Source organism: Chrysochloris asiatica, unplaced genomic scaffold, assembly GCF_000296735.1.
Source record: "Chrysochloris asiatica unplaced genomic scaffold, ChrAsi1.0 scaffold00004, whole genome shotgun sequence".
In the NCBI taxonomy this organism is placed as follows: Eukaryota; Metazoa; Chordata; class Mammalia; order Afrosoricida; family Chrysochloridae; genus Chrysochloris; species Chrysochloris asiatica.
Window position 1 is genome coordinate 30,894,582 of NW_006408522.1, and position 13,597 is coordinate 30,908,178.

At 41.4% G+C, this 13,597-nt stretch overlaps 1 protein-coding gene across 1 annotated transcript in view; it reads right to left on the reverse strand.

Moving 5' to 3' along the window:
* Positions 1-8,043, reverse strand: part of B2M (beta-2-microglobulin) — a 27,146-nt gene extending 19,103 nt beyond the window's left edge. Inside the window, exons 1-2 of the mRNA XM_006831876.1 lie at positions 7,977-8,043; positions 4,811-5,092 (exon numbers count right to left, since the gene is read on the reverse strand). Of these exons, the coding sequence (XP_006831939.1) occupies positions 4,811-5,092; positions 7,977-8,043 (349 nt within the window). The remainder of the gene's footprint in view (positions 1-4,810; positions 5,093-7,976) is intronic.
* Between the last annotated feature and the right edge of the window lie 5,554 nt (positions 8,044-13,597).

The window sequence follows — 13,597 nt, forward strand, 5'->3', positions numbered from 1 at the left end:
TGTGTGTTTTTTTAAAAAAAGCTAAAGTGGATAAAAAGAAATACTCTTAACTGATGGTATATGGAGGGGATTATAATCACATAATGAAACAAGTTATATGAATTGTTGAATGTAAAACTGATGATGTGCCCTGTAAACTTTCACTCAATCCACAATAAAAACCTTAAATTAAAAAAAAAAAAGAAGAAATGGGAAGACATATATAAAACTCTGAAAGAAAAAAATTGCCCACCAAGAATCACATTGTTGCCAAGTGCCATGGAGTCACCTCCACCTCTCAGCGACCCTGTATATGGTTTCCAAGGAGCAACTGGTGGATTTGAACCATAGACCTTGCCATTAGCCATCCAGTGCTTACCCTACATCAACATATCAGGACTCATATACCCAGCAAAATTGCTCTTCAAATATGACAGAGAAATTAGGACATCTCCAAATAAACCAAAATGAAAAGGTTTACAAACACCAGACAAACCTTATAAAAAGGGTGAGGGTTTAAACCCACCATCAATTCTTGGGGAGAGAAAAACAGAAAAGCTGACAGCCTAAGAAACCCTAAAGGGCAGTTCTAACATGCTATATAGGGTTGCTGTGAGTCAGAATTGACCTAACATACATAACAGATCATTTGTATGTATCAACTGGTCTACTTCCAATATATGTGGATGCTATAGCAAAGCTTGTTTGCTTTTTGCTGGACGTGGGCCTTACATCTAGTTTGTCATCACATCTTTGGTTCTTTGGATGCCAGTTGCCTGACATACTGCTGACCAATCCGGGGAGTCGTCAGCAGTCCATCATATTACCTAACCTACTATCAGCCTCCTGTCTAACCTACTGATCTTGAATCACCTGCAGGTGAGTCAGCCTTAAACCAGACACCAGTTCCTTGAGATAAATCTCTCTCTCTTTCTATCTATCTATCTATCTATCTATCTATCTATCTATCTATCTATCTATCTATCTGTGTGTGTGTGTGTGTAAAAGGAACTCTGGTAGCTAGTGGTTATGAATCGGGCTGCAAACCACAAGGTTAGCAGTTCAAAACTACCAGCTGTTCCATGGGAGAAAGATGAGGCTTTCTGCTCCCATAAAGCCATAAAGATTTACAGCCTCAGAAACCCTGTACAGGGTCACTATGATTCGGAACCGACTCCACGGCACATAACAACAACAACATATATATATATGTGTGTGTGTGTACATATGTGTTGTTGTTAAGTGCCATCAAGTTGGTTCTGACCCATAGCAACCTTGTATAGGGTTTCTGAGGAGCTAGCTGCTGGTGAGCTTGAACAAATGGCCTTGCAGTTCAAATGACTTTGCAGCCCAGTGCATTAATCCAGTGCCACACCAGGACTCCATATATGTATGTATGTAAATATATATGTGTGTGTGTGTAAACTTCACTGGGTTTGGTTCTCTAGAGAACTCAGCCTAAGACAGAGTGTTTTATGATCTAGCTCAATAGTGTTCAACCTTGCTTGTACATAGATCTAGAGATTTTATATAAAATAGAGAGTCCTGGTGTGGCACTGGACTACTAACCTCGATGTCAGTGGTTCAAATGCACCAACTGCTCTTAGGAAACCCAATGTTGTTGTTGTTGAATACCACTGAGTTAGTTCAAACTCATTATTATTGTGCTATTGAGTTGGTTCCTAGTCATAATTGACCCTGTATAGGTTTCCAAGGAGTGGCTAGTGAGCTTGAACTGCCAACCTTGTGGTTCAAACCAACCTTGCAGTCCAGTGCTTTATCCTACAGCACCACACACTAGGACTCCAACTCCTATCAACCCTGTATAGGGGTTTCCTAGGCTGTAAATCTTTGCAGGAGCTGAAAGTCTCATCTTTCTCCCATAGAGCATCTGGTGGACTCTAACTGTGGGCTCGAACCACTGACCTTATGGTTCACAGTCCAGTGCTTATCCTACAAAGCCACCATGTCCCCCATATATATGTAGGAGAAAAATTAGGCTTTCTGCTCCGGTAAAGATTTACAGCCTCAGAGACCTTATATGGATCGCTAAGAGTCAAAGCCAACTCCATGACACATAACCACCACCACCATATACATATATACATATACAACAGAATAAAGCACTACCTAGTCCTGTGCCATCCACACCAAATCCCAGTCTCCCAGCAGACAGCTGTGTCACCCTAGCTAAGTCATTGACCTCTCTGGGCATCAGGTTACCCCTGATGTGAATCTCTGAGGCCCTTTCCACTATGAGCCAAGCTCTACGTAAGGGTTCACACTCTTCAAGTGACATGAAAGGCCATTTTCCTATTTGAAAACAAAGGGGGTTAAGAGGGCGAATGATAGTTAAGAAATTAAACACATTAAAATTTTCAAACCTTTAATTACTGACATGCTCAGTCACATTTTACTTGGTGGAAAAATGAATTTTATTTAACCAATGCTTCTATCAGTATTACACATTTCTAATATTCTTGTTAATTTTTCTAAATTTCTAAGTTGTTGTTTTTAAGTGACGTCAAGTCGGTTTCGACCCATAGCGACCTTGAACAGGGTTTTCCAAGGCTGTAAATCTTGACAGGAACAGAAAGCCTCATTTCAAAGTAGTGCAAGCAAATTTTAGTTTAATTCTGAATATGCATAAATTATCTGATTATTCAGCTTTAATTACTCCATAAAGAATGGAATACAGAATTTACATTTGATCAGGAAGTTAATGATAAGCTTAAGACTTTTTTTCTGTCCAATTCTTAACCAGAGTTCTTAAAGTAGAATTATAAACAAAGTTGCTGCTCATATCTCTCAAACTAGAGAGATAATGTGGAATTAGTCCAATCAAATGACGCATCTTCAAATCCTAAAAGAAAAAGAAAAACATTTTACTAACAAATGCATTTATTCTATTTGGATTATAGATGTCACTACCAATCTTATCTAACTTAACTTTGCTGTATAAATCAGTGTTTGTAAATGAAGTCACTGCGGAGAACTGTCCAGACAAAGAGCATATCCCATTAGTTTATCCCATTAGCACTCCTACAACCTTTGAGGAAAGAACGCTGGTTTTACAGTTTGGGTCCTGGTTCTACCATCTAGTAATTGTGTGACTCTGGGCAGGTCAACCTAACCTCTCTGACATTCTTTCAAATCAACTTCCCTGTCAGAATTTAGCAGGAGATATGAATGGGCTTTTAGCATCGAGGTACCCTGTGGAATAAAATCTCGCTGAAAAACTAATGTAACAATGTTTTCATTCATCTCCTCCCATGGCCTGGGGACCTCTAGAAGGTAACCACAATGCACATACTGAGGCTAAACAAGTGACTGAAGGAATGAGACATCTATAGAACCATGTCACTCCTCTCTTCTGACTGAAGAATAAAGGAAGTGCTATGCCAAAAGAAAGGAGCTCTGGTAGCGTAGTGGTTACAAGTTGGGCTGCCAACCTCAAGGTCAGCAGTTCAAAACTACCAGCGGTTCCACGGGAAAAAGATGAGGCGTTCTGCTCCCGTAAAGATTTACAGCCTGGGAAACCCTGTGCAGGGTCACTATGAGTTGGAACCGACTCTACGGTACAACAATGCCAAAAGAAAGAGGTCCTGGTTTGGCACTGTGGGCTAACGCGCCAGACTGTAAAGCCATTTGAACTGCAAGGGCAGCAGTTCAAGCTCACTAGCTGCTACTCGGAAATCCCTATACTGGGTTGCTATGGGTTGGAATTGACTCAATGGCACTTAACAACAACAACAACATACCAAAGCAAGATGAGGCTGTCTGCTCCCACTAAGAGTTATAGCCTCACACTCGCTCTGTAGGGTGGCTATGAGTTGGAATGGCCTCATAGCAGTGGGTTTTGCTACAGAGGAAGAGAGCATTTCTTTTTCTAAAGATCTTTTTCTCAGCAGATGCCCAGAATGGACATGGCAGAGGAAAGATCAAACCCTTGCAGGTTAACTAGCTGCCTCAGACCTTCCCACATCACACGGGCAGCTAGAGGTCAGGGATACTGGCAGAGCCACACCTGGAGACACATGCCTTGTTCATGCCACTCAGAGGAGAAGGAAATGTGCCCATAGGATCCTTCTTTCCTGTTGAAATGCCACCCCAAGTAATGTCCCCATACAGTGACAGTTATGATGGCAAAGTGCTCTGTAAACAGTTCCCAGGAAAGTAAAACAGAAAAGGTTTCCTGAAGGTCAGACACCTACCTCCATGATACTGGTTAGTTGTCTCGATCTATGAAAAAGAAAATGAGGTGGGGGGGGAAGAAGACTCAGTTTTAGTTTTTAGAATACTATGTATTAATATATATGTAAAACTGTTCTAAATAAGGCTAGCAGGATAGCCTACTGTTCCTAAGCATGAATATCTTGTTTAGAACTATCTAGTAGTAGGACCCAACCCAGTCACAGGGTACTGAAGGAGTTCAGGACTGTAGGGCACTAGAATAGCAGAACTTAACAACAGACACTCTGATGCTGTGTAGTTAGTCGAAAGTATCCATGTTTCTGTCAGGAGAGCCTATGGGAGTTAATAGGTAAGAAACATTGGGAATGTGTGGTGTACATTTGTACAAATGCTGCTACTGTTCTTTGCTTATCTGCAGGGAGAAAACTGTGTCAGGGATCAGAAAACATCATTCAGCCAAGGACTTTCAGCAGATGCCACGAACAGGATATTGGATTCACATGATGTTATGGGTCCTAATTAGAACTTTAATAACATTCCCTGGTGAGCCCACTGTGCAGATTGTTTTTAATATCAAAGCAGCTTTGTGCCACCGCTATATTCTATTAGCAGTTAAGGAAAGACCATGAAAACTCACCCCACTTAACTATCTTAGGTTTCTTGAGAGTAACATGCTCCACATGGCAAGTGTATGCGTCATTGTCATTGGGGGTGAATTCAGTGTGGACCAAGAGATAGAAAGACCAATCCTTGCTGAAAGCTAAGTCGGACCGTTCGACTTTCTCTGTGATCTTCTCACCATTCTTGTATAAGTCGATTGTAATCTGAGGTGGGTGAAAGCCAGACACATAGCAATTCAAGAAATTTGGCTTTCCATTCTCTGCTGGATAGCGAGTATACACTTGAACATTTGGAGGTCCTGAGGAACATCAGAGAAACACAAATGAAAATTGTCAGAATATTTCACTTGGGTTAACTTGATTTAAAACTAGATCAAGGCACCAAGCTTGATCATCCATGTGAAGTTTAATTGAAAAATTAATTTATGCCTGTAGTAAAACGAAATAAAACCCACACACACACAAGACAAAAGGGAAAACAGATCCTAGAGGCAATGACCAGTTTCTTGTGTACCGTTCAGAAATGGCCTATACATGACATGTTTTACTTTGGACTTTTAAAAATTAACTTAAAAAATTTGGGGGGTTATTATTTTAAATGACATCAGTGGTTGTTTTTACCAAGTTTTACCATCAAGTTGGTTCCAACTCATAGTGACCCTGTATAGGCTTTCCAAGGAGCACCTGGTGAGTTTAAACTGCCAACTGTGTGTGGTTCGCAGTCCAATACTGATCCTACAGCCCACACCAGGACATCTAGTCATAAACAAATTTCAAAAATGGTGATGATGCATATGTTATGTTTTATTTTGTAAATAAGTTATATTTTAAATTAAACATCATTTTCTCATGATCAAAAACCATGCAAGGGCCCATCACATTGCCTCTGGACCAGACACTTAGGAAGTGCTCAAAATTTATGGTGTCCAAGGTCAATTGGCATAACATAGTCCACAAAGACACTCTTCTACATCCTACTTTGCTGAGTAGTGACTGAGATCTTAAAAGCTGTGAGTACCATCTAAGCTGCAAATATTGAGAAGAGTAATGAAAACTGAAGAAGCATGGAAACAACTAGTCCAGTGGACTAATGGACCATGTAAACATCAATCTCCACAACCCTGAGACCAAAAGAACTATGTGGTGCCCAGCTACCACTGCCAATTGCTCTGAAAGGAATCGTATTAGAAAGTCCTGGATAGAGTGGGAGAAAAAATGTGGGACAAAACTCAAAATCATAAAAATGACTAGGTTTACTGATCAAGTAAAGACTGGTGAAATGCCCAAGACTATGGACCTTAGTCATCCTTCAGGTCTCTAAATGAACTCACCCCCATGGCTTAATATTTAGCCAAACAATACACAGGTCTATAAGGAAAACTGGTCCCTCCTGATAATATGTCCAAAGTACGAGAGACAAAGTTCGGCTATCCTGGCTTCCAAGGACCACTCTTGGCTATACTTTGCCAACACAGATCTGTTTGCTCTTTCGGCAGTCCATGGTACTTTCAATATTCTCTTCCAACACCATAACTCAAATGCATCAATTCTTCTACAGTCGTCCTTATTCACTGTCCAATTTTCACATGCATATGAGGTTACTGAAAATACCATGGCTTGGGTCATGTGTAACCTTAGTCCTCAAACTGATCTTTGCTCTTCAACACTTTGAAGAGGTTTTGTACAGTATATCCGCCTAATGCACTATGTCGTTTGATTTCTTGACTGCGGCTTCCATGAGTGTTGATGGTTGATCTGAGCAAAATCAAGTCTTGGTCAGCTTAAATCTTTTCTCCATTTATATGGATGTTGCTTATTGGTCCATTGGTGAGGATTTTTGCTTTCTTTACATTGAGATGCAATACATACTGAAGGCTGTGATCTTTGATCCTCATCAGTAAGCATTTTAAGTCCTATCCACTTTCAACAAGCAAGGTTGTATCATCTACATATCGCAGGTTGTCATACTTTAGACATGTTATCAGGAGAGACCAGTCACTGGAGAAGGGTATCATGTTTGGTAAAGTAGAGGGTCAGAGAAAAAAAGAAGATCCCCAATGAGATAGATTGGCTCAGTGGTAGCAGCAATGGGCTCAGGTCTAGCAACGAATGTGAGGTTGGCCCAGGACCGGGCAGTGTTTTGTTCTGTCGTGAATAGGGTCGCTATGAGTCGGTACTAACTCGATGGCACCTAACAACAACAACATAAGGCAAACAATATGCTAGTGAGGTGCACACACTTGAGAATAATCAACCATTTGAGATCAAAATGGCAGCATTTACCCAACGGCAAATTTCAGAAGGGTTAGAAAAGGAGGAGCGGAAGTGAGATACACGGTTCTGAGAAAAGGGAACTCTGGCAACGCCTCTGCAAAATGCTCAGGACACGTTCAATTTCAATCCCAATTGTCTACTGTTTATCCCGTATGATTAAGTTACTTAAAGTCTCAGTGCCTCAGTTTCCTCATCTGGAAGATGTGAATGATAATGTGAATATTACATCCTAAGAACATTTTCAGAATTAAATGAAACACAGCGAACTCTCAATAACGAGTAGCTGTTAACCATTTTTAAAACAGATGAGTGGATGTGGAAAGCTCTTTTTAACAACTCAGTCTACAATAGCTGATTCCTTGCCAAGGTTTGATTTCGCACAGATCAGGTATTGAGAAGAGGAAGGCGAGCTTGACGCCCAGAGGAAGCCCGCAGATCATCCGGGAGGGGCAGGGGGAGGAGAACTCATATACCCTGGGACTGTGTGCCCCAAGCCCCAGGCACCCGTCTCCGCCACTTCACAACCCCCAACCCTAAGTCTTTGGGGCAGGTCTAACTTAAGCCACCCAACCCTCCAGCTGCGCCCAGAACCTAGGTTCCCTCGGAAAAGCGAAAGAGAAACTATTCTCTCCTACTCCTCCTGTTGCTCTGAAGCTTAATACCCCAAACTTTGTCCGACTCGCCCAGCCGCGGGAGGCCAGGGCTTCGGGCGACTCTTCTGGAAGGGGACAAGAAACGTTAAGCCCCGGGAATGCACTCCCTTCGCCCTTGCCTGCCACCAGCCACTCCCAACCTCGAGATAGAGCCCCTGGCGAGCCCTCAGATTGGGAGAAAGAACTTGGGTGGGATACAAGTCAAGAGAGCCGGGAAGGGGTGACAGGGAAGAGACGATACAGAGGGAACACTCACGCTGCACGGCGTCCAGGCTGGACAGAGAGAGCAGCGCGACCAGAGTCAAGACCACGAAGTGAGACATCGTGAAGGGAGACACCACGAAGCCGAAGCGAAACCCGGCGCAGTCAGTCCCTGGAATGTCCGTACCATCCCGCGCACCCACTTATATAAGAGGCGCACCCAGCCAATCAGGGCCTGGACCGCGGGTTGCCGTCACTAGTCTCCAAGCGAATAGCTGCATTTCAGGTTAGAAAAGAGGGACTTTCCTGTTTTCTGTTTCGGTTTCTAATGAAATCTGGTGATAAGGAGGCAAGCACGGGCTGGACTGCATGGGTTCGAGCCCTCGTCTGAGCTTTGGGCATGGGTCGCCTATCCCAGGATAGGTCGCCTATCCTAACTTAACTCTATGTGGTCTGAAAGCATCTTGACTCAGCGCCCTTGCTTTGCTAATGAGTCTTATAGATGCTAAACGGGTGCTTAAGGCGCCCGTCTCGGTCTCGTTTTATTGAAGAAACCGGAAGCCCAGACAGATTGAGAGTGGTGACAAAACATGAATAGTGTTGGGCAAAACTAGAATTATTGTCTAGAGACTGTAGGGCTTTCGGATGCTGTGGCGTTGTAGGGTAAGCTCTGGACCACTAACCTCAAGGTTGGCTGTTCAAACCCACCTTGGAAACCCTGTATAGGGTCCCTATGAAACGGAACCGACTCCACAGCACTTAACCACAACAAGAAAATAATCACAGAAAGTTGGAGGCTTCCTGAGGATGGCTGAGAGAAACATCCAGAATGAATGAGGGAGGACCTTCTTTCTTCCTGAATCTCTTCAGAAGAAGATTTCTTTTTTTAAATCTCGAGGCCAAGAAATTATTTTCTGTATCTTTCCTCTGTTGTTCATGTAATTCATTTTATTCTGTTGATTTGTGGAAAAAATTACCAGTGATAGTAAAAGCAGTAACTGCTTAGACCTTTAGAGTTTACAGAGCTCTTCAGCAATATTCCTTTCTCATTAATCACGTTAGAACATGGCCTAGCAGGCAGTAGGCACTGGTTAGACAGAATGAAAGACTGGGCTAATACGGACTTATGTCTATGTGGTCAGAATTGCACCATTTATGGATGGGGGTGGGGGGAAACTATCACTGATAGTAAAAGCAGTAACTGCTTAGAGCTGTGGTATTTACAGAGTCCTCTAAGAATACTCCCTTCTGAGTCGTCACATCAAGTATCAATGCTATCCCCTCTGTACACAGGGTAGATAGGGACGGGCAACTTCGACATTGGCTACCTAAAATGAGGGGGAGATAAAGGCACAAAGTGACTGGCTTATAAGGTTTCAAGAAAGAGTTTAGTTTAAGAGTGTGTGGGGGAAGAAAAAGCCCACACTGAATAGTTTTCATCTTGTCTAGATGGGTCTGGTTAAAAGAAGTGGGGATAAGATTCATAAGATTCAATAGTGAATAATTGTCATCATGACTAAATGCAACTGTCACAACTGTAAAGGTAGAAGTTTTGTAACAAAAATGGGGGAGCAGTTAATCTTAGAGTCCAGAAACAAAGGACCTTAGGACTATCAAGGGAGGAGAGCACAAGCGGAATGTGGGACTTTATCCAGAGAAGCCGTGACACCAGATATGGAGGCAGAGATGGGGACATGGGGAGGGGGAGAGGCTAAGGACTCTAGATTCCTGGGAAGAGAGGGACTAAGAGATAGTATCCAGGAGGCAGACTTGCAGAATGTGCCATTTGGTGGTTTAAATTATTATATATGCCTGAGTGTTTAAAAAAAAAAAAGAAAGAAAGAAAAAAAGCTAAAGTGAATAGAGAGAAATACTGTTAACTGATGGTACATGGAGGGAATTGTAATCATTATGATGAAACAAGCTGTATGATTTGTTGAATGTTAAACTGATGATCTGCCCTGATGATCTATAAACTTTCACTCAACCACAATTAAAAACTTAAAGAAAAAAGAATACTCCCTTCCCATTAACCACCCTACAACATCTGCCAGTTTGCCTTACTGTGGTGGCTTGCATTTTGCTGCGATGCTGGAAGCTATGCCACCAATACTTTAAATTCCAGTAGGGCCATCAATAGTAAACAGGTTTCAGTGGACCTTCCAGGCTAAGACAGACTAGGAAGGACAGGCAGACTATTTCTGAATGTTTAGACAATGAAAACCTTATGAACAGCAGTGGAATGTTGTCAGAGTTAATGCTGGAAAATGAAAACATTATGAATAGCATCAGAATGTTGTCAAATACAGAGCCAGAATTTGAGCCCCTCAGGTTGGAAGGCATTCAAAATACCACTGGTGAAGAGCTGCCTCCTCAACGTAGCGTTAACCATACTCACGTGAATGGAGCAACGTTTTCAGAACCTTCATTGGCACAACTCAAAATTAAGAGAAACAGCTATAAACATCCATTAATAATCAATACATGGTTATGTGCCATAGAGTTGGTTCCAACTCATAGCGACCCTGTACAGGGTTTCCGGGGCTGTAAATCTTTACAGGAGCAAACAGCCTCATCTTTCTCCTGCGGAACAGCTGGTCGTTTTGAACTGCTGACCTTGCGGTTCGCAGCCCGATTCGTAACCACTACACTATAGAACATACAAAGTATGAAATTGAAAGTTGTCAAAAATGAAATGAAACACATAAAGATCAATATCCTAAGCATTAGTGAGCTGGCATAAGCCATTTTGAATCAGACAATCATATGGTTTACTATACCAGGAACAATAAATTAAAGAGGAATGCCGTTGCATTCATCATCAAAGAGAACATTTCAAAGTCTATTTTCAAGTACAATGCTGTTTGTGATAGAATAATATCCATATGCCTACCAGAAAGACCAATTACTATCACTATAAATTTACACACCAACCGCTAAAGCTAGCAACAATGAAATTGAAGAATTCTACCAATGTGTGGTATGGTGCTGTGGGCTAATGCGTCAGATTGCAAAGTCATTTAAGCTGCAAGGTCAGTGGTTCAAGCTCTTTGAAAACCCTATACAGTTGATTCCTATGGGTCGGAATCAACTCAACGGCACTTAACCACAACAACAACAACCAACTTCTGGTGTGGTGCTGTAAGACCAGTATGAACTGCGAACCACAAGGTCTGCAGTTTAAACTCACCAGCTGCTCTTGGAAACCCTATACAGGGTTGCTATGGGGTGGAGTCAACTCGATGGCACTTCACAACAACAACAACCAACTTCTGTGTGAAATTGATCAAACATGCAATCAAGATGCTTCATAATTACTGGCAAGTAGAATGCAAAGGTTGGAAACAAAGAGAAGGGATCAGTAGTTGGAAAATATGACCTTAGTGATAGAAATGATGCTGGAAATCACAAGATAGAACTTTGCAAGACCAATGACTTATTCAATGCAGATACCTTTTTAAAATAACATAAAGGTGACTATACACCTGGACTTCACCTGATGGAATACACAGGAATCAAATTGACTACGTCTGTGAGAAGAGACTGAAAAGCTCAACATCATCAATCAAAGCAAGGTCGGGGCAGACTGTGAAACAGACCATCCATTGCTCATATGCAAGTTCAGGCTGAAGCTGAAGAAAGCGAAAAGAGAACATCTCAGGAACAGATTTGATGTATTAGGTATCAGTGACCCAAGATGAGAAGAGTTGAGGAATGACATCAAGAACATGATATGTAAGCAGTAAGCAAAAAGGTCATTAAAAAGAGACAGAAAGGAAAGAAATGACCAAAATGGATGTCAGAAGAAACTCTGAAACTTGCTTTTGAGTGTAGACAATCTAAAGTGAATGGACTAAAGAGGAGGTTAACTGAAGAGAAAAATCCAAAGGGTAGCTTGAGAAGACAAAGTTAAGTAATATAATGAAATGTACAAAAACATGTAGTTAGAAAACCAAAAGGGAAGGACATACTCAGTATTTTTCAAGCTGAAAGATCTGAAAAAGAAATTTAGGCCTCAACTGCAAATTGAAGGATTCTATGGGCAAAAATATTGAATGATGCAGAAAACATCAAAAGAAGATGGAAGGAATACACAGAGTCACTATATATTCACAAAAAGAAATAGGCAATGTTCAACCATTTCAAGAGGTAGCTTATAATCAAGAACTGATGGTACTGAAGGAAGAAGCCCAACCAGCATTGAAGGCATCGGTGAAAAACAAGGTTCCAGGAATTGATGCACTACAAATTGAAATCTTTCAACAAACCGATGCAGCACTGGAAGCACTCACTCATCAAGAAATTTAGAAGACAGCTACCTGGCCAACTGATTGGAAGAGATCCATATGTATGTCCATTCCAAAGAGAGGTGACCCAAGAGAATGCAGAAATCATTGAACAATATCATTAATGTTACATGCAAGTAAAATTTTGCTGAAGATAATTTATTGATTGCAACAGTACGTCGACAGAAAGCTGCCAGAAATTCAAACCAGATTCAGAAGAGAACATGGAACATGGGATATCATTGCTGAGGTCAGACAGATCTTGGCTGAAAGCAGAGAATACCAGAAAGATATTTAGTTGTGCTTTATTGATTCTAAAAAAGTTTTCAACTATGTGGATGAATTAGGGATAACATTGCAAAGAATGGGTATTCCAGAACACTGAATTGTGCCATAGAAGAACCTGTACATAAATGTCAGAACAAAGGGATATACTGAATGGTTTCAAATCAGGAAAGGTGTGTGCCAGGATTGTAACCTTTCACCATATTTAGTCAATCTGTATGAGCAAATCTTATGAGAAGCTGGATTATGGCATCAGGATTGGAGGAAGACTCATTAAACAACCTGCAATATGCAGATGATACAGCCTTGTTTGCTGAAAGGGAAGTAGACTTAAAATGCTTACTGATAAAGATCAAAGCCTTAAGTCTGGGTTGCACCTCAATGTAAAGAAAACAAAAAGCCTCACAACTAGACCAATAAGTGACAGTATGATAAATGGAGAAAAGATTGAAGTTGTCAAAGACTTCATTTTGCTTGTATTCACAATCCACACTCAAGAGATCAACGACGTAGTGCATTGGGCAAATCTGCTGCAAAAGACCTTTTTAAAGTGTTCATAAGCAAAGATTTCAGTATGAGGACAAAAATGTCCCTGACCAAAACCATGGTATTTTCATTTGCCTTATATGCATGTGAAAGTTGGACAATGAGTAAAGAAGACCATAGAAGAATTGATACATTTGAATTATGGTGTTGGAGAAGAATATTTAAAGTACCATGACTGCCAGAAGAACAAACACATCTGTCTTGGAGGAAGTACAACCAGAATGTTCCTTAGAAGCCAGAATGGTAAGCCTTCATTTATCAAACTTCAGACATGTTATAAGAAGGAACCAGTCCCTGGAGAAGGACATCATGCTTGGTAAAGTGTTGTTGTTGTTGTTAAGTGTCATGGAGTTGATTCCAACCCACAGCGACCCTGTATAGAGTTTTTGAGGAGTAGCTGGTGAGCTTGAACCGCTGACCTTGCAGTTCAAATGGCTTTGCGGTCTGGCACACTAACCCACAGCACCACATCAGGACTCCTGGTAAAGTGTAGGATCAGTGGAAAAGAGGAAGCCCCCCTGCCCCTTCAAGGAGATGGATTAACATAGAGGCATCAACA